Source organism: Epinephelus moara, chromosome 3 (genome assembly GCF_006386435.1).
Source record: "Epinephelus moara isolate mb chromosome 3, YSFRI_EMoa_1.0, whole genome shotgun sequence".
Classification (NCBI taxonomy): domain Eukaryota; kingdom Metazoa; phylum Chordata; class Actinopteri; order Perciformes; family Serranidae; genus Epinephelus; species Epinephelus moara.
Window position 1 is genome coordinate 22,853,292 of NC_065508.1, and position 27,031 is coordinate 22,880,322.

Below are 27,031 nucleotides of genomic sequence, written 5' to 3' on the forward strand. Positions count from 1 at the left end.
TGCGTGTGTGTGTGCGTGTGTGTGTGTGTGTGTGTGTGTGTGCAGTTGTTTTTCCTCCTTTCCTGCAGTTTCTCAGGTGAGTCCCGCCTCCCTCCCCGCATCTGATTGGCCCACAGGACTCATCCCCTACTGTCATTGGCTGTGCCGCGCAGTGACTGTCACCTCCAGGTAGCAGGTCCGTACTTGAGCTCAGGTAAACCTACCTGTGTGGCAGAACAGAGGGGAGGGCTGAGGAATTACTACGTAGTTTTCAGCTTTAGTAAGGCGCATTTCACAGTAATAACTCTGTATGTACTTATAGAAATAAATCTCCCTTCTGAATTTTGGTTTTAAGAAGTCATTTAAATGGCAGCGAGGGTAGGACAGGCCATGAATCCGCCGCATACGACAGAAGAAAGGGCGGTTTTCACGCAGCTGAAGCCGGTGAGGATGCCGGGGGCGGACAGCGCAGAGGAGGCGGCCGTGTTTGAGGACGTCAAACCCGGGGTGAGAGTCTCCGCCGACCCGCGGAGGACGGCCGGACCCCCCGGTTCACCGGGAGCCCGGCCTCTCCGGGTATTTTAACCACTTTTCTTCATCTCTTACCTTCACTTTCATGTTTTAACAGACAGCATGACTGCAGGTGCTGCTTCAGTCATAATAAAAGGGCGTTTTGGGTATACACAAAGCTGCTAATAAGCAGTGAATAATCGCAGAGCTGCATGTTGTGCATGAGGCAGCTCACCTGTGCAGGTTAAAGTCCTTCACAGACACCTGACATGTTAGAAAACGCAGGTAAAGTTCACCTGGAAGCTGTTTGGAGCAAAGTGACAGCTCTGCAACACAAATTATTCAAATCTAACTTTATTTGTGCTTCTGAAATGCAAGGTAGATTGGTTTTAGTGGATTTAGTTTGTTGCTGTTTTGTTTTTAAGATTTTTATACAGATACAGACACTTCCATTGATTTGTATTTATGCTAAATATATTGTGTAGTTACTTTCTCTTAAATAATTTCCATCACTGTTAACATATTTACAGGAAAGCAACAAAATGTGTATTGTAGTTTTTAATTGTTGGGGTTTATTTGCCAACAAACAAGCAATATATATGTATACCTGCTGTGCCGTGCTGATATGAATGTGTTGTTAAATTAATACTTACACTTATTTTTTATTATGCGAGGCTACACACACTATGTTTAATCAGAGAAGAGCTGAGGACACACTGTTTGTTTTACTCGAATGAGAATGACTGACCCTGCCTGCAGAAGCAATTCAGTCATGGGATTTGATCACATGATGGAGAGAAGCAGGTTGAATTTTAGACAAGTCTGCAATATGGCCCCCTCTCCATCCATCCATCCATCCATCAGTCCATCCATCCATCAACGCATTCCTCCGTAGATCTGTCTGTCCAAGATAATCAGCAAATAGTTGTCACTCTGATGCCAGATATGTGCTTGAACATCTCAGGAAGTGTCACGTTTTGGCGGAGGATTGTGTCCCTAATTAATCACAGAAAATTAGTGATACAAAAGGACAAACAGCCAACCACCACCTTCTTTGTCAAACACGAACAACAGCGGAGACGTGACAGCTGCATTAAAGTTATATGTCTGCGAATTGTACGTCAGCCCTGCACGGTCACAACAGAGTGCAAACAGAAACCAGAAGCCTTTGTACAGTGATGAGTTTGGCCCTCTGCCAGGTGTTTGGTAAACAGGCGGCAGACCCTGAGACCTGAGGCTAAAAACTGCTCTGCTCCTCTGTGGATCCCACATGGCCAGCAGCGCTGAGCCCCCAGTGGATTGGATGGGTTAAAGATGTTTGTTCGGGCTTTCATTTTGGTTTTTCTATTCCAATGCATGCTTTTTCGTGTGTTCCTCACAAGGCGTCATGCATTGAGTAGGCCGGGATCACGCTGTTGATTTTTATGCAAACATGGAAGGAAAGCGGTCACGTGCTGGAGCTGTTTTTGAACTGACTTTATTGGCACTGTCAGGTGGACAGGTGCGATTGTAGAAGCTAACCAATGTTATGTCTTGTATTTCTTTGGATAAATTCACATTATGACATATAATTACACTGAATAGGATGAATATTTATGCTATTTTAATTTCAGCTCAAGACAAAACATTTTGTAAGTGCTCAATTATCAAATCAGCAGTCGGTCTCTTAGTACTTCTGTATACAGGTTTTCATCCCGTGTCTTCTGCGTGATGTAAAAAACACTGTGTACCTTCTCTGCCTTGCTTGCAGCAGATAAATGTAGGTCAGAATGACATCGTAAACAGAAGTATTTTATAGCCTAAATGAACTGGTTTGTATGCTTGTTGGATTGCATGAATCAATCGCAATGTAATGCAGCCAAAAAACACTTGAGCATGAGCACAACTGCACGTTTAAGTTGTTAATCATTGATTTGAGCATCATAAGACGAAATGTTTTGTTTGCAGGAGGATCCTCTGATAGTCAGACCTGTTGCTTCAAAAGACACCTTACAAGTTTATATTTTTAACATGAAAACATGTCATACTTCCTCTCTACAACAACATTGGTTATGTCACTTTTGTTGTTTGCTCTGAAGTTTTGCTCAAAACAAAACGGCCAACATTCAACTGCTTTTTCTCATGTTTCTCATCGCTGTAACACGCTGTGCTTGATCTTATGCAAAACATGACTTTGTCAGGAACAAAGAAGTCAGGTTAAGTAAAATAGTTGCCCCCGCAGGCAAATGAAAGCAGCCGCAGTGAGAGGGTTTACCTTATGTGCTCTTGAGTCGCTGCAAACATGAGTGAAGACGGTTTATTAAAGGCATTCCTCACAGATCGCTGAGGTTGCTCTCTTTCATTTTCTCTTACCCCCCATTCATCCCCTCTCTTCTCCTGTCTCAGACACAGGGTGTCCGACTCAAACAAAGCACAACAGAGAGTTCTGTTTTTTTTTTTAAAAAGTGTCTGTTTCTTGTCTTTACGCTCTCTTTTTTAACCCTCTGAGACATGTCTTTGTGTCATTGTGTTGCTGTTTTAAAAAGCGCTTAACTAAGCCGGTGTCGTGACAGCAGTATGTTGCCCAACCTGTCTGAGCAGGGCCCGCATCTCCATAGGCCGCCTCGAGGCAATGGGGAGGATGATAAAGGGCCGACCTCATGAGAAAGTCACAGCAGCAGTGAAAGGCTCATGAGGCTCCCGTCACATGCAGGTCTTTGGTTCGCACAAGTGTTGTTGTCTTCACGGTTCTTATCGGGGAAGGAAAATATTTTGCTACAGAGAATTTGTCAAAAACCTGTCTGTTAATGAACTCACTGATCTTTAGGTCTTGAGCTCTTCCATAAGAGCAGAGTGGTTTTCTTTTAAACCTGCATCTATTGATCTTTTGGCCTCTTGGGTGCAGGGCAACAAGCTGTAAAGTCATCTTATAAAGTCCGTTTTTCAAAGGTCTATGAACATAGCACAGGCAGAAAACTTCAGAGCTTTGTTTTCTTCCTCAGCAGTTTGTTGAGTTTGAGTTGCGTGGTGGCGAGTTTTGTGCTTGGATAGATCAGGGCTGATCAAATCAAATTTCATTAGAGGAGCAGCTCCTGCAGAGTGAAAGCAAAATTTTTAGAGCCAGCCCTGGACCATGAGGTGCACCGTTTTCATGGGAACGCAGCCGTTTTCCTCTGAAGTAGGTTGGCAAAATGATGGACAACGCTAAAATGAAAGTTCTATTTCTATATGTATTAATGGCCGGTTAAGTTTCACTTCCACTATGCGGAGTGTGGCGCTCTGAATAACCGAATGGTATATATATATTAATGAACGGCCCAGCTCCAAAACTACAAAATCAACATGTGCCTGCTAATGCTGACATTGTGGCGCACCACCACAGATGTATGAATGTGTGGGGAACCATTTGGCTACATGTGGTCACTGGAAAGGAGGTTGATGAGAGCTGAGAAAGTGAACAGAACATTAAAGCAGCACGCTGCAAAACCAAAACAATTGGCTGAAAGACGCTACAATATCCTTAAAACTGAGGGAAACTTCAGAGTCAGTTGATAATACTTTGTGTGTTCATCACTATGAGCGACCCCTTTTACATTACACATAGTCCTTTGACCCATTATTTATATAAAGATATCAGTGCAGCTTTGAAACAAGATTTGCAGATGCTGCTCTTGCAAAACTTCTCGAGAAACTTCCTTTTGTCGCTTGAGGTATTTGGACTTTTTTTTTCCTTTTACAGTAGCCCAGTTAGGACATTTCTGGTCACAGGCCATTGATCTGGAAAACTATTCTGCAACAAGTGTTTTCACTGGATTAGTGTTTGTTATGTAGCGCAGCAAGCCAACCGTACAGCCCCTTTTTAATGAACACAGCAGGGGCATTAAACCATGCTGATACTAAATCTGCCTGCTGAGTTTGGAATGTAAAATTTAAAGAGGTCAACTTTGGGATCCAGTCTTTGTTATGCTTAGTCTGTGATGTTTCTGCAAATCACCTGACTGGATTTGATTGAATTGGATTTAATATCTTCATCAGTGGCCATACAATGGAGGGACATGTTGTTGTTGTTTAGCATTGTACGGAACAGGGCTGTAGCTTTTATTTCCATTATCGAGCAATCTGTTAATCAGTTTTGCAATTATTTGTGTGAGTTATTTAGTCTATTGAATATCAGAAAACAGTGAAAAGGTCTAAAATTCAAAGGTATCCAATGTCCTATGTTACAGAACAGTGACAAACTACAAGTCTGTCTCTTGGAGAAGTTAAACCACAGAAAATTTGACCTTTTTTCCCCCTTTTTGCAGCCAAAGTCTGAAGTCTGACCGCTCATCAAAACATTGTGGAAGCTGAATTTGTTTCAGTTTTGTGTCCATCTCCTGGAGGTTTATCCATCTACTTTCCTTTCAAACAGTACATGTTTATTCTGGAATTAATCTGCTCATGTAACTCGGCAGTAATAGCAGAATAAGTAACTAATATGAAACCTATTTCCAAATTCTTTTGTCGTTAAATCACCAGTGGGTTTCCTGTTAGACTGAGCACAGACAGAGGAAGTTACAGAGTAACTTCATGGCGTGCAGTTCAATTGTGTGCTACCAGTCACGCCTAATGATTCCTGAAGATCAATACTCAGATATGGTTTAAACTTGGTTTTCAAGATGTTCTTTCCATCCTGGGATTGTGCCGGCACCTCACCTTGTTTGATTTCATGCTTCTGATGTCATTCTGAAACTCTTCCTCATGTTTTCCCATCATGTCAGCCCTCCATTAGTGACTTGTGGTACATTCGCTTGTTTTTTCTTGTCCTCGTTGCTGACGGACCTTTTTCATGCTGCTGAAGGCTGAAATGGTTTTGGTTTGACTAATGATTTGACTTCTAGGACAACACACGCAGCTGCTTTGCATCTGAGCATCTGCTGACAACGAGTCTCAGCTCGCAGAATCCCAACCTAATGGGTGATGTGAGCAAACATGATTAATTTGTTTTTTACGTTCTTGAGTCAAACATTTGGGAAGACTTGAGCTTATTTTGGACTTTATGTCTTTACTTATCCAACATTGGGTTTGAGGCAAAAGGAGAGTCCAAGCTTTTAATTTAGGGACTTGTGTTGGTCTTTCTTCCTGTTGGTGTAATTAACTTGATATCATGAAACAAAACAGACTATTGTTTTAATCTCTTCTGCAAATTCATCAATAGATAAAACAGTTAACACAAACGTACTCATTTTACCTTCAATTTTGTGGTGCAGATTGCCTCACATCCCTCCATGTGAATATCTCTGGTTGGGAAAAAAAGGCTTTTGTGCAAGTTATTTTTTTGTTTTTAGCTTTTGCTGAGAGGTTTTATTGAGCTGTGGTGAACCTGCATCATATAGGCAACAACTGGCATAGCTGCAGACCCATGAATCAGTCTGATCCTCCCGCAGAGTGACAGTTCACCAGCAGACTGAAAAACCAAGCTTTAGGAGTTTTATCATTTGACTCATGCTGTTCTCTGTTCGGGTTGTTTGGTCTGCTGATGTCATCCGTACCCATCATGCCCAGCCATGTGTCTGCGGGCGGCCTGTGTTGTCTGGTACAGACAGTCCTGTTCTGATGTTTCCTAATGCCTGTGGTCTACAATCTCATCCACTGAAGCTGCAAAATCTCTTAAATGACTACCACTGTTTACCGTTCAGTGTCTGGAAAAACAATGAGAATTGCTCTGGTGAATAAAAGCAAAAGGTGAAATCATTTTGTGGTGAGTGGAGGAATCTTTTAGTATCTTTAAACATGTCGTTCAGACAGGATGTGGATGTACACGCACCGTACCATCGAACAAATGTCTTTATTCCCATTTCTTCAGGCAGTTTGAACTCCGTAGAATGTAAACTGATGGTTTTATACATATATTTTTATGCACACCTCACCCCTTCCTGTGAGCTAAATCTGAGAAGGACCCTTTCTTTTTTTGTGGGACAATATAGAACAAAGGGTGACAAGAAATAAGAGACAGAAATAGGACGACACGTGAGAGAGGTTATTGTTTGGATGAAGCATCAACCTGAATATTAGGATGTTGCAACTCAGTTCCAAAGGAATCTTTCCCCACAAAAAAATATGTTTACACAGTGATTCGTTGTAATTTTTTGGTGTTTTAAGAGTTGCTGGTTCAAATACAGCCCACGGCAAATAACAGAACTAAAACTAACATGCTCCATAAAGCAATCAACACAACAAACATTGAACACCAGCAAAGTTTTCTGAGTAATTTATCCCCACTGTCGGCTAACTCAGGTATTTAAGAAAGTCAGATTCCTGTAAACTATAAAAACACCTATAAAACTATTCCCATACATCAATTATATACAGTACATGTACATATATGGAGATTTACAATATGTTGGGTTGCCATATTTATCTTAATTTATGGGCATTTGTGTGTAAATCATTTAAAATTACATATTGTATCATCATACATACAGTACACTTAATCCAAAATCCACTGACAAAGTGGATTTTGACCACCCAGCAGTTAACTCTTGTCCTCACTCATCACTGTCCTGTGAAGCCAAAGCAAGCCTCCGTATCTCTCCCTCCATCAGCGGGGCCATAAAACATCACCACAGTCTCAAAGGTTTTGTTTTTGCTCTGATGACCCTCACAGCGAGCAGACCGGGGGCCCCGACGCTATCAGGTTTTTTTTTATTTTTTATGGAGATCCAAAGGCGAACAGCCACCATTTCTCCACATTCCTACGAGCCATAAAAGCAAACCTGGTGTGCAAATGCAGCTAGTTGTATAGCAGTTAGCAGGGGGACGGGGTCTGATGAAGATAGCCGTATTTGTAGCTTGGGGGCTTTTGGGTCAGAGGAAGCAGAGCGAGGTCAAAGGGCTGCTGTCGTTGTTTGTTTTTTATTGTATTTTTCTTCGGCATGATGATGACTGCTTCAGTATGAAGCTGGCATATGTCAGAGATGAAAAAGGTTTTGGAAATTAGGATGGCTGTCCATTAAGACAGAGGAGTAAGTTTGAAAGGCACCCCAGTCGCTTGAAGAAAATGTTGTACGTTTCTGCAAACTACAGATACGTTGCATTTGTATGTTTCATACACATTATATCAGTGTTGCTGAAGTGAAGCTGCAGACCACTGTAGACCAACAAACAAAAATCCGGTTGTTTTCTAGCGAGGGTCATCTCTGCGTTTTCAGCCGAGATCGTGCCACGAAAAGCAGTTGTTTTTTACAGTGACATCACCACATTTTCAGCCAAGATAGTGCCACTGATACTGGACGTTTTAAGCTAAAACATGGTCTTTCCCTAACTATAACGTAGTGTTTTTTGTGACTAAACCTAACCACATGTTAACCACAGCATTGTTGAAATTTAAAGTTTCAACTTATCCGCTACAATGCCAACATTTATTCGGGCCATTGCTTTGTAAAAGGAGTGCAGGCAGATCATGACACCTCATTCTTCACTGAATCTCCCAACACAATTTCAGCATGATGGATATTTGTGACATTATTAAGTGATCAAGTGCAGATATGTATAGATCATCCAGCCATTCACTCAGTGTCCTGATCGGTTAGAAAACTGATATTGGTGAATGAGTGGCTTTGATGTTTGGGGCATGTGGAAATTGCGAGGATGCCTGTTGAACCTTTGTGAATACATTGCCTAAGTAATGGCATCGCTGTGAACATCATGTCTGCTTTTATTTATTTAAAATCCATCCTGTTTTGTGCGAATAAAGTGCAGACTTTTCAAAATCATATCAGCTGCACTCAACAATAATCTAACTTTGTCAGCAAAAGCAGACAAGATGTTCGCTGTGGTGGATTCCTGTCTCACGCTAGCTTCGAGTGTCTACAGGCTGATTCTCATACTGAATGGAAACTAGTAGCTGCTGGGATTATGAGGGGGAAAACACTGCTATGATTGTCAAATAGATAGCTCTGTAATGTACATTCTCTTTGTAGTAAATATGGCTAAAGCATCGAGATCCTTTAAGGATGGATGACCATATTGGCTGGAAGTGTGGAAACTCCCACTCCATCCCATAAACCTGAACTGAACTGATAAGAGACTGTTATCAGGCAGAAGGATTCATAGCGGAGCAGTTGTACATGTTCTCTAATTATTAACTCAGTCTTGGCCTGAAGACATTCAACTCATTTACCACGTAAAATCATACAAAGACATTTTGAAATGTAGTTCATCAACTAGCTTTGAGGTCGCCGGGCCTCTTGTGTAATGTGTCGAGGATTGTTAACAATACTAACAAGGCTCTTTTAAGAACACTTGGAAGACGGTCGCCTCAGATAAACACAGACACACCTACTTTTTGAAAATGGCAGGGTTTTCGTTTAGCTGTTAGAATATTATATAAAAGTACGACTCTTTGAATTTTACAGTATTGAGATAGTGGAGTCATATTGTTCTTTAAGGGCTGACCAAAGATTTTAGTTTCTCTCTCTGAGAAGGGAGGAAGAGGAGGCACTTCTTTTGGGCAGGGACTCATTTTAAATGATTTATGATTTTTAACGGTTGTCTCCTTTTTTAGGTTTTTTTTTTTTTTTTTAAATCCAGGGGAGGATTTACTTTAAAGTGTTAGACAATCCACCTTTTTTGCACTTCTTTTATTTTGAGATAAGATACTAGTTTATCTCATAGCCATCCACAAATTGAGCTAAGCCAGGCTAACCTAAGCCTTCAGCATATCTTTGCACTGCATGCAGACACATAAATAAAGGCATTCTTGGTTTGTTTTTTTTAGGTTTAAACTTCAAAATAACTTCAGTATTTAAACTTTCGGTGCAAAATTGTACCTGGCATCCTGCCTTGATCCCAACAGCCTTTCTCTAAAAGCTAAACAGGGAACTGCCAGTAGTGGAAAAACGATGCAAGCAAATCAGGGAGCAGAGCTTGACAGCAAGAGGGATCAACAGCAGGCCAGCAGGGGAAGTGACCAAGGGCACCCAAGGGTTACAGCTGCCAGCAGCCCCCGCAGCACAGGGCCTGTTTGTGTCCCGGCCTGAGAGGCACACAGGAGCCCTCAGAGGGACGGAAACAGAGAGGCTGTATTTGTTGTCCTTTTTTTCCCCTCAGTAAATACCCAAGACTTTAATTTCACCCAGCACTCAGATTGCACTGATGACAAGGCGGTGTGAGTTCACCGGCGACGAACGATGGGCATCTATTAGCCACCGTGAGCACCAATGATTAAACACACACACACATGCGTTCTCAGGCACTTACACAGAAACACATTTTTTCTGTTTGTACTGAGCTTTGAAAAAAAAACAAATGTGCAGCTTACCATTCGAAAAAGATGAGTTGCATTGTTTTAAACACTTTCAACTGATATTATATCTGTTTAAAACCAGCTGAATGTGCATTAATACTAAAGCTCTAAAAAGCCTGAAATTATGGAGCCAGTGATGAAAGCAGAAACATTTCAAGATCACATTTAGCACGACATATCCTTCACATTACAAATATGTTTATATAGTATTTACACACACAAAGAATCGACCCCTCCAGCTGCCCAAAAAACAATAACCCTTTAAAGTTTGTGTATGAAAATATATCAGCAGATTATTAGGGGCTGTGGGGTGTGTGTTTGTGTGTTGATGGCGCTGGCACTTGAAGCAGCGTTGCACAATACGAGTGTTGAAACAGGTCTTCTCTGCTGCTTTGTGCCTCCTGTTCAGCTGCTTGGACACGACCTCGAGCACATCAGCACCTCGTTAGGTCATTTGTACCAGTTCATTCGATCCAGTCCAGGACTTCACTGTACACTCTGGGTTATGGTTTCTGTAGGGCAGCGATACTAAACTTACATCCCATGGGCCAGATCCAGCCCACATAACGGTAACATGTGGCCTGCTGACCATTTTATTAATCACAATGAAAATAAATAGCTTCATAATGGGATTTTTTTTGTACTTTGAATGTAAGTAAGGTGCCAGAATGCATAAAAAGGATCCCCCAAACCCTTCCTGTTTTTTTTCATGGTTGTTTAAAAAATCAATCAGTGTATAAAAAAAAGTAAAGAGTAAGAATTATTTTGAACATGCGTTTGGTTACACAACTGAGAGAAATGAGAACCGTCGTTACATCTGTGCAGCAGCGAAATGTTCAGCATGTTACTATGAATTCAGAAATGTGCAGATTTCCCATCAGGTGTGTGTGTGAGCTGTTTCCTGATCAACCGTCGCTTTGAATCCATTCTGTTGTCCTCATCGGGTTAGCTGCCCTCATTCTTGCATCATATCAGTTTCATAATTAGCTGCTCAGTCATTTTCTCCCTCTTTCTCTCCTGGTTTTTTGTTCTCTTTCACTTCCTTCTATTTTGTTTTGCTCTCTTTCCTCCCTCCCTTCATCCTTTCTTCAGAACCGTGTATCTGTTGTCACTGCGATGATCAGATTTGTCTGGCAGGTCTATTTTTACCTGACTCTGTTTAAGTTTCGCCACATCTTTCTCATGCCTTCAGCCTTTGTTTTGGTTTGGCTGATTGCTTTGTTTCTCGTCATATTCTTCACGCATCGAACCACTTCCATCGGCCACACCCATGGAGGGAACTCTCTGTTTGTGTGCCCGTGTGTAGTTGATTGCGTGTCGGTACATTGGCGTGCATCTGCGCATGCATGCCTTCATTTGTGTAGGTTTGTCCTCGCAGACATACATTTGCTTTTTTGCATTTGTGTGGCACATGTTCCTCGGTGTGTGTGTGTGTGTGTGTGTGTGTGTGTGTGTGTGTGTGTGTGTGTGTGTGTGTGTGTGTGTGTGTGTGTGTTTGTGTGTGTGTGTGGTCTCTGCAGCACAGATTCTTTACGAAACAGCTTGTGCACCTCTAAAAGAGTGAGTCTCTGCTTCATAGACTCTGAATGACACACACACACACACACACACACACACACACACACACACACACACACGTGCACGCACACACACACTAGTTAATCAGGATTAAGATCAGATAATGCCCTCTGCTTAAACAGGGAGAAAAATACCTGCAATTTATTTTCTTAGACAATCCTCCACCTGTCTGGTCTTGTCGCTTAAAAAAACCTCTCTCTCTATTTCAACAAATCCGCAGTTTCTTCACCTTTATCATCTGTTACGCAAGTAGATCGGATCAGATTTGATTGACTGTTGCGTCGCCCTTTTAACATAAGAAAACAGCAACAGCTGTCATCAGGTTTTCATTCTTATATTGTTCAGTTTTGTTCGGTGTTTGAAAATACCTGACATCACTGTTTTCCCCACAAGATCTCACCTACTTCAAACCTGAGCACATATGAAAACATGAATGTACAGATGTTTTGTGAGAAGTCAGCAGTTTGTCAGATAATAGTCTGATTATGTAGGATTTCATCATTTAGAGTGAAAAGACGATTAATGAAATAGGTTTTATAGCTTTGCATGAAGCTGCACATTTAAGAGGTGAATTCTTGCTGCTACTGGCAATTTTAACTCACTTTGTGATTTGTGTGAGTTGGTTTATTTGATTTGACTGTTTTCTAGGGAACAGGCTCTCTGCATGTTTTATGTCTGTGGTATCACCTCTCAGCGAAAGACAGTCTCTTAAGAAAGAAAAACACCACTCTTTTGTTGGAAAAGATAAAGAATGGACTGTGGTGGTGGTGCATCTATTTCAGACGTCTGTCTCAAATGTTAATGCATTTTCAGACAGGTAGTCAGCGACCAAATGTGGCTGTCAGGTGCACATGACTGCTAGTTTTACCAATATTTGCAGTTATCAATAGGTTTTACTGGGCTAATTTTGAGGTGGAGAGGAGTGGAGGTGGGTTCCTGGTTCAAACCAGCGTGGGTTTTCTCTGGGTGCTCCAGCTTCTTCCCACAGTCCAAAGACATGCAGGTTAATTGGTGACTCTAAATTGTCCATAGGTATGAATGTGAGTGTGAATGGTTGGCTGTCTCTATAGCCGCTTTTACACTGCCAGATTTTCGGCGAATGTTGGGCCATTTTGCCAGCAAGCTGCAAGCGTTTAGACACACAGAGCCGGATTGGCGAGTTGATCCGAGGTGCCCAATTTAGTTGATGACGCCGCATGTGCGAGCCACTGGCGGTGGATAAACAGGAAACAGCTGATAGCAGGAATTAGCGAGCAGCTAGTAGTAAGAGGGAAACCTGCCAGACATTGTAAAGATGAGCAACTCCTTGTCCTCGCAACCGAAGAGGCCATTAACCGGCAAATGACGGGAACGGTGCAGAACGGCCCGACTTACGAGAGAATCACAGAAGGACTGACCAGCCGCGGCTTCCCTCCCACGTCACTGTTTACGTCACACGCTGAGCTACACGTTTTGTTACTTGCTCACGCCCCCCATTGCCCCGAAAAAGGCGCATTCTGTATGAACAAAAGTAGGTAGGCGGCATTTTGCCGCACTCCCCGATTTTGAGTTTATACTGCCAATGCTGAAAGAAGACTGATTGGGCTTTCCTGCAAATTTGCACAATTCCTATTTAAAAAGGGCTCATGTATCAGCCCTGCAATAGTCTGGTGACCTGTCCAGTTCTCTCCTTTTTCCCTTTTCTTTACCTGAAGTGCACTGCATCATACTGATCTTTGTATTTCTTGTGGCTTGATTGCGTCTTCCCATCTTCATCCCAGATGAAATGGAAATGTAAAACACATCACTTCCCTAAGAAACAACTGTTGTACAATGAGATCTTAAATCAGCAAAGTGAAAAGCTTTTAGTGTCTAGGTTTTGTTTTTATATCAGCTGCGAGACCCACCTAATGATTAGCACATGAATAAAGCAACAACACCAATAAATATTCACTATTTGCTTTTATGAATCTATGACAGTTTGCAGATTTTAATTCCAACCAAACAGTTACTTACCACTGATTAATTCGTTTCCCAGCATGCAACAGGTGCTAACTAGTGAAACATGTTGCAGCCCTGAAGGTAAAAGGGGTAACATACATCTGGATAGGTGGAATCCCTCTTTAGCTGTCGGTCTCTCATCCTTGTTTTGGCTGTTAGTCAGGGCAGTGAGCTCCACTAGGGAACAGGAATGTGAGGTATGAAGGAGGGGAGGATGATGAAGGGATGAAGGAGGTGGTCTTGGTACCGACTTCTCTAAAACCTTTCTTTAATCCTAAAACAGCTTTCACTCTCTTTTAATTACTCTGCTGTCTCTCACCTCAATGCATATATATACAGTACGCACATCTGTATGTATTTTGGCTTCATTCTATTAGCTGTGGATTGGGTGGAACTGAGCCATGTCACAGTCACCTTATCACCATCTGCAGCCCATTGATCTCACAAAATAATTACAGCAGTTAAACAAATACTCTGTCCATGTCGATGTTAAACAAATATTGTGCCAAACAGTAGCTGCTGCTGCTGTTGTGGATGTTTCCACAGTGTCCTATAGCTGATACTTTGGTTAAATGCTTTAGTGGAAATTAAACCCCAAACCCTGGGAGTGACGATGCAGTATTTTAGAAGATGATAGAAGAAGTTGTTGTGTTTGCATGGCAGTGTGCTCAACTCTGACTGACACCAGGTTCATACTCTTATGTAAGGCTCAGTAAGACATTTGGGAAATCACTTAGTGAGGACCAGGCTCTACAAAATAACTAGTTAAACTTGTGGTAAATTGCAGTTTCATTACACATGTTTTACTCACCCTCTCCTTTGTTTCTTTTCAGACTCGACTAGAGTTGGACAAATACCTCCCCCAGGTCAACAGTCCTCTCTTGAGCAACCTGATTGACACCGTTGACAAGAAATACAGACGAGACAGCGCCTCTGTCGTCGACGAGTACTTCTCTGAGGACAAAACTGGCACCCCTTACAGCCTCAACATCAACGTCATCCTTCCCAGCACCACTCACCTCCGCACAGGCCTCTACCGGGCCAACACCAAGACTCTCACGCCACAGCAGATCAAGATAGAGCCCGGGCTGGAAGTGCCCTGCTCCATCCCCAACACCACCACCCAGGCCCTGCCAGACTTCACCTCTGTGTTCACCATGCCGCCTGTAGTCAACAATGTTTTCATCAAACCAGACATGAGCTCTGGAGGAGTGGTGACTGCGCCCGCAGGGTCCCAGCAGCAGCAGCAGCAGCAGCAGCAGCAGCAGCAGCAGCAGCCAAATTTGGACACAGAGCTTCACATCGGCCCCCCGGCCCCCCAGCCGCAGGTCTACCACATGCCCATCACCAGCGCTGCTGACCTCACCATGACTCTGACCCACACCAGCCCGTCTGCACACGCCTCCACGAGTGGCAGGACCATGCTGAACCTCGGCAATGTTGCGTTACCGACAAGCAACAGCAACTACATGATGGTAGAGCATCAGCTACCGCAGCATCACGGTTACTACCAGGCCTCTCCGGCCAACTCATCCCAGCACACAGCACCCCACAGCCTGCCACCCTCACCCCCAAACTCTCAGCCAGGGAGCCCAGACGTTCAGGCGGAGCTGCTCAGCTTAGCGCCCCAACTTCCGCCTCCATACCAGCAGCGTCTGGGAGGGATAAAGCTGACAGGGTTGTCTCCGCATGCTTTGCTCATGACACACGGCCAGGGTGTCCTGACAGGTCCCAAATACAACAGGCGGAACAACCCAGAGCTGGAGAAGAGGAGGATCCACTTCTGCGACTACCCAGGTCTGTTTGCGTTTTACTTTTAAATTTGAAACATGTTTGTCTTAATTTTACAATGACTTTTCATAAAGTGAGGAAATAATTCTCCACTGGTGACAGGAAACATCTTTTCTTTGTCGTTTGTGTTCTTTGATTTTAGTGACAATGTCTTGAACTTAAACAGATTATTCTACAAGCTAAAAGACAGTGTCACGGAAATGATCTGACTGTTTGTTACCTCTCACAGGGTAACTACCAGTGCTGTCTGAAAAGCAAACTAAAACACATAATTCACGGTCATTATCGGGCTTTTTGGTGCAGTTTCCTTCTTTCTGTTGACTTTTCTGGAGCTTTCCTGCTACATGACACATGCTGGTCATGCACTCTGCTTCTGTACTGTGCTCTACATCCAATATTGCAGTGAGCAGAACATATACCACTGATCACATGCAGAGCGTCTTTGGGATCATACAAACCAGCATGCCATCCAATATCTGCCCATACACATAAAGTAAACATTGAAGCGCCACTACCATACCTCCATTTTTAACACGAGACACACACACAATGAGAAGCTTAAGCCCTGCATGGATCCCTGGGATTTATTAACCGTTTGCGACAAAAATAACTAATGAAAACAAAACAAGTTTCAACAAAACCACTCCAACAAGTTGGTTCAAATTGCTTTCTACCAATGTCACTGTTGTGTAAATAAACTCAAAGCAAAAGCACAAATGCAAATCTGTCAGTAATACACCGCCTCTCTTTTACATGTCGCACAGATTCCAGGTTGCCGGCATATTTGATTACAAACTGCAAAAACATTGCTCTCAATTAGTCATTCTCAGCCTTCAAGACTTTGATTAATTGGGAGTGTATGAGACTAGTTGTTTGGAATGGTCCACTTGGTTTCCCTTACAAAAGATCCTGGTTGGCGAGTGCGTGTTTGTCTGCTGGTATGTCATTCTCACTGGGTCACAGGTGAAAAACAAAGTCAAGAAATGGCACATTTTCTCTGTGGATAACAGCTTTATGGCCAAGGTAAACTTTGCACCAGGTGAGCACCTCTCTGCTGTCAGCCTGGCTCATGATCTTTGTCTTTGATTTCTTTACAGGCTGCACCAAAGTTTACACAAAGAGCTCTCATCTCAAGGCACACCAAAGGACGCACACAGGTAAGAAAACACTTCTCTGGTTCAACTTGAAATAGATCCTACATTGGTGTTTCATTGCCCTGACATATAATTGCACATCACTGTCCACTATCAGAAATGAAAGCAGTCAATGCCAATCAGTTAAGGGAACTTTGCAGATTTTCAACCAGGTCTGTGTCACCGCGTTGTGTTGTGTGTGCAGATGAATGGCGCCAAGCCTCCCCCTGTGCCGCCAGCACCGGGTTGCCCCCCATACTGTGAGCAAAAGCTGCTGGGTGACAGGAAATGCATCATCAATGACGCATTTCACACCACCTAGTGCACTTTGCACACACTGCTGTGAAACAGACCTGGTCGAAAATCAGCAAAGTTTCCCTTTAATGCGAGCGTGACTTCAGCACTCTGAGTGAATCAACGCAATGTTCCATTTACCAACAAAGAATAATCTGGCTGACTTCAGGTCTGCAGTTGCATCAGGTGGCTGGATTTTCTGATAAGATATTAAGTCACTAACCAATGGCTACCTGATTGAAAATAGTAAGAAATATAACTTTGTATTGTGTATTATGGAAGAAAATCAGCTTTCTCGGATCTCTTGCACCTAAATAATAGCATTAAATTTTAATTTCTGAGAATCAGGACTTGCACAAATTCACACCTGTGTGCTGCCCTCTGAAATCAAATGTATTCACTCTTTCTGTCCAAATATCTGAACTAATTTTGGGATTCAAACCAGCGACCGTCCAGTCACAATCTCACCACTGTAACTGTTTAGCTCAGAGTTGAGTTGGCTTCAGTTTATATATTTGTGTATTGCTTATATTGTCACATCGCCAGTTTCGTTACACCCAGTAGAGGTGAAGAACACAATGAAAAGGAAAATTGACATAGAAGCATTAGCATTAGTTTTCTGAAGACTTTTTTTTTTCTCTGCCATGTTTATACGTGCTCATACCTGTCGTCTGAGCTTCCCCAGAGAGAGAGAACAAAGGAGAGAGGGAGGAGGGGAGGAGGAAGGAAAGAGGAAAAAAAAAGAGGGAAGACATGCTGTTAAAACACCGCTGTTAAAAGGCCAAACCAGTTACTCCAGCTTTTCAGTCCCTTTTCAGAGGATGGAGGAGGAAGGTGGAGGGGGGTTTGCAGAATGGGGGAAGGCTGGTTTCGATGTGTTTCCCTTCTGTAAGATGAAACCTGCGGATTCCCAGCAGCCTCAGACCTAGATTTTAGAGATTTACTCATGCGATAAAAGCTGCGGAGCTCCGCCAGTGTGAAAACAGTGACGAGAGAGAAAGAGCGAACACGTGAATGAGCGTGCAAATAGAAACAGATCTCTCTGTGGTCATAAACAGATAAGATGAAACTTTATGGATCGCTGTGGGGAAGTTGGCTTGTTGCAGCAGGATACATCAGCGCATAAGACAAATAGATTGTAAAATATGCAGTGAGAATAGTAAACAGAACAATACAAGAAACCAGTAAGAGAGTAGAGACATTATTCGGGTACGCTGTTGACAATTTAGACACAAATGTAAAGTGTATTAGAGAGAAATGTCATATATGGGCTGTATAACATGGTGAGATTGACACTCCCATCGTCACCATCTTACTGGCTAAGCTAACAAAGACGAACAAATACTGTAAGTTGTTATCAGTTTGTCTGTGACATTACTGACCACTTTGACAATAGTTGAATCATCTGTGGTAAACTCATTTTGCACCTGGAAGAGGTTTTGTTATTAACATGACATCAAATAAATCAAACTGTGAAGCTCATCTGCTCCCCTTAGGCATGATTCAGAATTGTTGTGGTTCTTTTTGCATCTTGTTCTCGTTGCAGAACAGTTTTAAGGAGATCCAATGGGCTATTAGTTAACAGTGTTTTTGGCTTTTTACCCCTCAAAACCAAGCTATGTCTCCCTGCATCACAGGGTGAATGACCAGTTCAAACAACGACAGGTTATTCCTTGTCAGATTGCTTGTTCTTTCTTTCCTTATTCTGTTTCTTTCCTTCCTATCCCATCTGGCATCCCCCTTTGGTGTATCCTGACTCTTGGTATGGGAACCACTGCACTTAAAATCTCCCCAATGTTGCAAACTTAGCAACTGTATTTCTAGATTCAGCAGGTTTTAAGACAACAATATACAGCCAACTAAGTTCCCCTTAAAGAGAGCCACTGACACTCCTTGATGAATCGACAGTCCCTTCTGCACGTTGTGTTAATTGACCAAAAATCGCACCATATCGCACAGCAACATGTAGCAGACTGCACTTTGTCCAGAGTTCGTGTGGAAAGTAAACGCCCCGGTAAACTCATTCTGGTCACTCTGAGAATCTCTTAAACTGGCTTCACATGCGATCTGGCAAAACCAGGCTTGCCTAATCTTGTTTTGTATCAGTTGATGATGACTAATAAGTTGAGCATGTGATGAAATACTGGCCTGGCTGTTGTAAATCGCACTGGAATATTTTAGGCAAAATAAACAAAACCTGAACAAGTGTGTGGACGTTGCATAGATCAGTCCTCTTCTCTCATTACTTTCTAATCCTGCACAAATATGGTGATCTGTAGGGCTGTCCCCTGAAAGTTTGGATATCCAAATCATCAGTCAGACGTTTTGGTCCCAAGATTTTGCTCCAGAGTGAGTGCTCATAACTTTTACAATACTGTTTGGTACAAGCTGCTGCAAACACGATGCAAAGAGGGAGGAGGAGAGACTCTGCACCGTGAGGCTCTGACATAACTTTATCTCCCCTCTGCTTCGAAGTGGTGAATTTTTCGGCTCACAGCAACTTGAAACACAGTCTCTGGCTTTTGTTTGATATTTAGTATAGTAGCAAAAATGTTGCACATTTCCGCTGTTGTTAGCACAGCAAGTATGTCACAGGGATGGATGCTTTTTGGCTAATAATCCAATTTTAAATGTCTAATAGCTTAACAAAATACTCTTTTTCTGCTCATTGAACTCATAGAATTTGGCAATCTGACACTTTACACTGCACCTAATTTTGGACTCCAAACTTTACTTTAAAAATCTAGTCCAGTCCCTTTTTGCATTAATTTGAAATTGTTTCAATATGTAGAGGTTTTTTTCACTCTCTGACTTGTATACTCTATCTTTATCAGAATTGATAAATGCAGCTCTCTGTTTGCTGACCTGAGTGGTAAAGCCTGTTCACACCTTCAGCTCATACAGAATGCTGTGGCCAGTCTTCTGTTCACAGCAAATAGAAAAGATAACATAATCCACATTGTAGCCTCTTTGCAGTGGTTTCCAGTTGATTTTAAAACGTTTCTAATTGCTGGCTTCAGACATAATTATTGTTATTATCGTTATAATTATTATTATTATTATTCCTCATATAGACTCTGTGTTTACACCCTTGTTTACATTTGATGACAGATTGTGATTGACAGACTTACTGATAAAATAAAACCATAGTGTCTCCATTCGTGTGACTAAGGGAGTTGAAGGCCAATACAGACACCAACAGTTAAATTCAACAATTGATCGTTCTATAAAATATCAACAGAGCAATACCCACCCCAATATCCCAAAGCCTAAGAAGTCTTTAAAAACAGTGAGTTTTGGCATTTAGCATCTCTAGATCGATTACTCAATTGTTTCCACTCTAGCATGCAGTGCACCTGTGTGTCTGATTGTGCATGCCACAAGGAGCATTGCTGTCATTCTATACAGTAATCTATACATTGCATCAGCACTCTGTCATGTGCCGGCAGCCAATCTTTAATGTTGTGAAACATCAACCCTCATCAGGGTCTGTTTCAATTCGCTGGAAGTGAGATACGAATTTTTTTTTTTTTTTTCAACCTTCAGGCGATAGTATCAGGAAGTTGTGTGGGTCTGAGAGTGTGAGTTACAGCAAGAGTATGTCAGTATCAGTTGAATTTCTTCACCAGAAGTAGCCTACTTTTCGAACACTGATACGCACTGATATTGATGTCGCACTGACCATTATAAAGAGAAGTCGTCTTCTCACAAGGTTTTCCTGAGAAATAAAGTTGGGGAATAAAGAAATAAAGCTCAGGAGATTAACCAACGCTGGAGGTGATTAGCTTCAGTTGTAGATGTGTACGTATTAAATTTGGAATTGGTCAGGGTTAGACGACTTGGTGGTTCATGAGTTTACTGTACCCTTGCAGCACAAATGATTTGAAAACCTTTCTGTGTGGAGTTTATATGCTCATAAACAGGTTGCTGCAGTTTCCTCCCACATGTCAAAGACAAGCAGGTTAGATCAACTGTAAACTCTAGACTGGTGTAAACGTCTTCATCTGCATGTATCCTGCATCCCACACAGTGAATGCTGGGACTGGCTCATGGCTGATGCTTGGCCTGCATGAGACTCATTAACTCCAATTCTTCCAAGTGGTGGTGACGCAGTTGTTTTCTACAGGTGAATGTATCTTATACTTTGGTATTCCCGCTGTCAACAACACCAGGCCAGACCACAAACAGGCTGTCAATTTGAATCCCTGCTTCAGCTTCAGTGTTATCAATGGACAGAGCAGCCTTTGCCAACGTGCCTTTGATCGAAGCGTGAACCACCTGGGAGCTGTTGATGTGCATGTTGTTGGAGTGCATCACTATCTGCGGTCACTGACAGCCCAATCTGCCCCTCCCGCCTGTACGAGCCAACCTTGACCGTGGCCTCAGCAGCCATTTGAGCTCTGCACGCTGACTTTTGTAATTGTGTTAGTGCGTCTACGTGTGTGTGTGTGTGTGTACAGAGTAGAGTGCTATCAGCCTGATTAGGGAACCCTCCAGCCCTCTTCACAAACACTAACTGAGTTGATAAAGCTAAGAGGTCCACAAAGAGTTTATGGGCGTCCTGGAGAGCCTGAAAGTGTTTGCTCTTTGACTCAGTAAAAACAGGAAGAGATGGTTATAAAGTGTTATTATCATGCTCTGGTGTATTATACTACACTGTGGATAGTCATGTGGGGCATGAATGGTTTGAGGTAGAAGAAATAAGTTTGCACGTGGTTTGAAAGATCTACGCATTTTAATTTTCTTGTCAATACAGAATCTGCTTTTTTGGCCTTTAAGTAAAGGAATTTGACTCCAGTTCTGTTGCCCTCAATGTGCATACACAGAAATAGACATACACTTAAAACAAGGACAACAAAGCTGAACAAAGATAAAACTTAAATATTTAACTGCTATGTAAAGATATAAATATATAATTCTAAAAAGGAAAGTATAAAACACTGTAACAATAACAATGATTTCTGTAAACAGTAAGACAATAGTGCAGTGGTGCAAAGTGCAAAGGGTGCTGGAATAGATATGAGCGGTGAGAATGGTCACACTGCAGCAATTAAGCTATTTACACCCATCCCAATGACATGTTATGAATCCCACTGCGGGCTGTGATTGGCTTGTACTCGTCATATTTACATGTCAAGGTCGGAGGCGGTTAGGATTAGCACAAAGATGTCACGGTTTGGGCCAGTACTAGACATTCTCAGATATTCTCTGAGATTAAACTGGTAGTTCAAGAAGAAAAAACCTCACAAATGTACCGCCAGAGTCAGGTTTATTAGACACAATCCAAGGAAGGAGTAACAGCTGATGGATGAATGGATGAAGCACAAGACTTTCACACAAGAGTCTGGGGTTAGAGTCCCTTGTGAGGCTATGTTGGCTCATGATTTTCAGTTTTCAGGATGTTTAAAGCTGCTGAATGCACATTGTGGACATAAACTTTAGCAGAATAGAAAAATACAAATGTGGTGCCGTGTCATGTTCTTGTTAACATCATATTTCAACGTTACTAGGACGTCCAGGAATATACAGCTGGGTGCAAACAGCATCTCACTTCATGTTATTAGGTTGCGTTACACACATGAGGTGGGTGGATATGACAGTACATACAGTGTGCTTGAAATTTGTATTTGACTTTGATGATATGTTTAATGTTGGAAAAAAAACAACAATGGGTATTTAAACTATGTAAATATATTTTAAGTATCATGGATGTTTAGTGTTAACATGGGTGGAAACATGCTGATATAACTACTGTTATTTCACTCTGATCTCACTTAAAAAAAATTTGGCATGAAGTGAAGTAATATTTTTGTTCATTTTTTTCTACAAGTGAGGGGACACTTTTTTTAGTGTAATTTTTTTTATACAGACTTGATTTTAACCTCATGTTGGCTTCATTCTAAAGTCATGTAGAGAACAGAATCAGCAGTAATCAGAGTACTTGCTAACTTTTAACGCAGCTGGTTCAGAGTGTCAGACAGAGCTGAAGTCCCCTATATAGAGTACATACAAATGTTCCTCACAAAGTACACAGCAGCACGTAACAAAAAGCTTTTCTTGTCCCTGAGTGATTGATGCACTGTTACACTGCTTGTACATTTCTGAGTGTGTGTTTTGCAGTGTTTGTGTGTGTGTGTTTGTCCATTATGGTTTATGACGTATTCTTACATGCACTCATTAGTGTGTTTGAAACAGAACGAGAGAGATAATAGTACGACCGTTTTAATCAGCCACCTGATCAAACAACCGCTGTCTGTTTTGTACGAATGCCTGTAAAGGCTTTTGAGTGCTGATGCCTTTTAGATTTAAAGGAGGACACGGAAATATATTGTGCAAGAAGCTGAGAGGAGAAACTGTGCATAGCTTAAAATCACTACAGAGTGAATAAGGGCAAGATCATTCAGCTGAAACATATACAAAAAGCTCAATTTAAGCCCCTACGAGTTTCAGTTTTTTGGAAAAGCTCATATTCAGCTATGTTTTCATGGGAACTGAAATAGAGACAGCTGAATTTCAATCAGGATCTTGACTTTAACAGCCATACAAGTATTCTCCAGTCAGTTTTCTTGTCACTTTGCAGGTAATAAGTTAATCAACAGGTAAATCTCCTCCTTCAGATGAAAGGAAAATGAAAGCATGTACGGATGAATGAATGAATGGATGGATGGATGGATGGAGGGGTAGGTTTTCACCTGACGTTTTGGCAGCTTGTTTAGGAATATATACCACTCAAGTGTGTTTGTTCTGCGCGTGTATGTGTCGTGTTTCACCGGCCTGTTTGCCAGCCCTCGGGGGATAATAGTCTCAGAGAGGCGGCTGTGCTTTTGACCCCGACAGCGCAGCTATAGAGCAAAACCAAACACACCTGCGGCTCGAGAGCCTCAGCCTTTTATATGGAGACGTTTGTACTCTGCCTCTACACACACACATCGAGAGCGGTTAACTCAAGAAACAGGATATCGTCCTGATAGGAGGCTGGAGTGCCTCAGAGTCTCTGATGTGGGGTTAGGGTGCTTGTTGTATTAAAGCAGCTTCTTAGGTTCAATCATGTGGGGATAAAGGAGATTCATGCTGCTGTAAATGTGTTTATAATCACTTTAAGATTTTGTTGGATTAATAAGGATGGGATATTTTAGAAACATGCCATATCAAGAGGCAGTTTTTTTCTTAAAACACTTTCTGTTATCCTTATTTCTTTGTTCTTCATATCACCTGACCCCCCTGTGCTCTTTGGACCCCCACGCTCTGCTAATGGCTGCCACTGAGTGATTGATGGTCAATAGAAGAAGCTATCTAATCAGCACTAACGAGGCCCACGCTGGTAATGAGTCCTTGATGGCCCCAACAGCCAAAGACAGTCAAACTCTCTCGACACTGGCTGATAAAACAGTTCCTCTGGGACTTTTCAGTCTAGGACGCAATTTAGAAATACATTTTGTGCCATTAAACCTCTGCAGGATAACTAACAACGAGAAAAAGTAATGTTCCGGCTCAACAACATATAATGTTAATTTAAAAAGATGGAAGATGCTGAGGTAATAATCTAAGAGAGACATTAGTATTCATTTTAGTGATTGTTGGGGGAAAAAATCAGTGATGAACACAAACAGGTTTCTTTGTATTAAAAAAAAGTGTCTTAAAATTGATGTACAGCATTATCCAAGTGTCTTGTATCCATTCATAGGTTTAAAAAGAGCATTTTAGGTTTACAATTTGGCTGAACACTGAAGGAATTCCAACATGGAGAAGTTTCAGCTGGTTGCAAGCTTTAATCCTCACCACTAGATGCCACTAAATCCCCCTAAATCTTACACACTGTTCCTTTAAGATGACATTTATTGAAAATGTCATATAATAATTCAGGACATGAACTCTTCCTTTTGACTCTGGAAAGTATCAAACCACAGTTCAAGGACTTTGGCTTCAGCAGAGTTTTACTGTTTAGTTATCTCCTTTCAGTTTTGTTTGTGCTCCTGCCTCGCATTGATTCTCAGACATTAATTTCCACCTTGGCGATGAAACATGCATATTTTTTTTTTCATGTTGTTTGCATACCAGCCTATTCAACAGCTCTTGCTCTGTGTTGATGATTAGCTCACTGTTTGGCAATAGCACGTTGTGGCACAGCAGAGAAATGTCAGTGTTTGGGTGGGGTAGGATAAGTGTTGTGTTAGATTGACTTGGCACGTTGTTCTTCGGCGCCTTGAATATCCGCCTCGCAGTTTCTGTCTTTTCATTCCTTTTTATCCAGAAGTACCTTATAATTATAAAACAATAGGGTATGCTTCGATCAGGAAAGCATTTCCTTACTCATAAACATTTGTTACAGCATTTTAAATTGTGGCATTGTTTGCAAGCGTGAGATACAAACAAAACAGGCACACGCTCATCAAACAATGATCCATAGACTGACGACTGGTTTAGCTGCCAAAACTTGAAACAGTTACTGTTGGTGCGTCTTTGTCCGAGCAGTGTGGCTGCCAGAGCAGAACTTTGTATACTCATCTAGCCATGAGGATTTGTTGATCCGTGTCCTGTGTGTCTTCAGCACATCTGGACTTTACAGCATGTTCGCACATACAGGCAGTTTTTCGGTAATATCAGAGGAACCCCTCTCAGCCATATTGGCATTAATCCCAGCGTGTAATAAATTCAAATATTTTCATAGTCAGATTCCTCCTTCTTGTGAAAAATGCAAATCACCTTTGTGATGTTTTTTAATCAACAGGATAAAAAAAAAATCGTTTTTCTGAATTAACAATATTATCTTCTTAATTTGGAAAAAAAACAAGCAGATTTTTTTTTCTCTGTCATTATCTCATAATTCTGAGATTATAATCTCATTAATTTAGAAAAAAAGCAGATTTTTCTCATTATGCCACAATTCTATGGTAATAATGTTAATTTAGGGAAAATTAATAGATTTTTTTCTCATAATTCTGAGATAATAATCTTGTCCATTCAGAAAATAAAGGGCAGATTTTTTTTGTCATTATCTCATAATTCTGAGGTAATGTTGCGAATTTAGGAAGAAAAGAGTAGATGTTTTTTCTCACATAATCTCATTATCCCTAGTTAATGATCTTGTTAATTCTGAAAAAAAGAGAGCAGACTTTATATACCGGTACATAATCTTGTTTTCTGAAAAGATGCCCTGTATGTTTCTAATGCCTTCTTTCTGTCCTCCTCTCTCTGGCAGGTGAGAAGCCCTACCGCTGTACGTGGGACAACTGTGACTGGCGTTTCGCCCGATCAGATGAGCTCACCAGACACTACCGGAAACACACCGGAGCCAAACCCTTCAAGTGCATCGCCTGCAGCCGCTGCTTTTCACGCTCTGACCACCTGGCCCTGCACATGAAGCGCCACCAGAATTAACTCCGACATACCTGTATATACAAACCATCCCAAACATCACACACAAATACAGCAGTCTCCAGACATGACAGCCACCTGAACTTAAGCCCATTAAAGGGATCATGAAGAGATACAGTCCCAAAATCATCCCTGTGCACCTGTGTTTATTCTGGCGCTCAGTGCTATAAGTTGAGTGATCGTCAGCATATAGCAGTATCCAGAGCACAGCCACATCAAACACATTTAGTTGTAAACCAGTGATGATCACATCTTTGTTGCTACACCTACTGGTTGGTCAGGCTTCCTGTTCAGTGTAGGGGTCTGAGGGAGATGGAGTTAGCTCTCTTTATGCTTCATGATCTCCTGGTGAAACTCCTCTGTGGCAGGTGAAAAGAGGCAGACTCCAGGTGTATTACAGGAGTCACATGGTGGTTTACACCTTCCACAGGCCAACTGGGGGTGCGGTTAACAGTGGGAATTGGAATGAAAAAGGGAAAATGCACAGAAAAGAGAATCCAAAGGCAGTTTTTTGACGAATTATGGACATTTCAGGCGAACTGGCCTTGTATGAGTTAGTTGTTCTGTTATCCAAACAGGGAAAGTAGTTCCCGGCAACAGAACTGTCACGGCAAGCTCTATGATATGCAATATTTCTGAGATAATACTCGTCATCTGCTATCAGTCAACACAGTGTTTGCGGAAACACCAAGGCTAATGATCTACCAGGGACTCTGGGATGATTTTGGTGTCTGTTCTCATCACTGAACAGATGCAGTATGTTCATTTAAAACATACACTGATCCGACTCATAAACACGCAACCCATACACATTCGCTCGACATCATGGAACTGTGTTGTCAGGCTCCTCCGAAGCCTTTGGAACAACCTGGAAACATCTCCTTCTCCTGTAAACATGAACTATATGTTTTCCTACCAATCTGCTGCCACCTTCATCATCAGCATCATCACTGTCAACTTTTATAATTTTGAGGTATGAACTTTTCACAGAGAGGGGGAGCTGTATTCCCCTCAGTCCTGCCTTTGTAAATACTTGTTTATATCTGTGTGCATACATGTGTCTGAGAATTCAATGAATGTATTGCGATTTATACTTGACAACCTTTTTTTTTTTTTTTTTTTTTTT

General features: G+C 41.8%; 1 protein-coding gene across 2 annotated transcripts; it reads left to right on the forward strand.

Moving 5' to 3' along the window:
* The first annotated feature begins 218 nt into the window (after positions 1-218).
* On the forward strand, positions 219-27,031 carry klf5l (Kruppel-like factor 5 like). Of its 2 annotated transcripts, none has more exons than XM_050038822.1 (4): positions 219-555; positions 14,146-15,109; positions 16,201-16,260; positions 25,730-27,031. In XM_050038822.1, exons 1-4 carry the CDS (start codon positions 346-348, stop codon positions 25,906-25,908), a joined length of 1,413 nt encoding a protein of 470 aa, XP_049894779.1. In that variant the 5' UTR covers positions 219-345; the 3' UTR covers positions 25,909-27,031. The 2 variants fall into 2 exon arrangements, with proteins under 2 accessions (XP_049894779.1, XP_049894786.1); XM_050038829.1 differs by having other exon boundaries at positions 219-486.

Excerpts from the sequence above, each read along its gene's own strand:
- klf5l (XM_050038822.1), top strand. The coding sequence starts at position 346 with ATGGCAGCGAGGGTAGGACAGGCCATGAATCCGCCGCATACGACAGAA. Across the intron at positions 556-14,145 it reads CGGGAGCCCGGCCTCTCCGG|ACTCGACTAGAGTTGGACAA; the intron begins GTATTTTAACCA and ends GTTTCTTTTCAG. Across the intron at positions 16,261-25,729 it reads ACACCAAAGGACGCACACAG|GTGAGAAGCCCTACCGCTGT; the intron begins GTAAGAAAACAC and ends TCTCTCTGGCAG.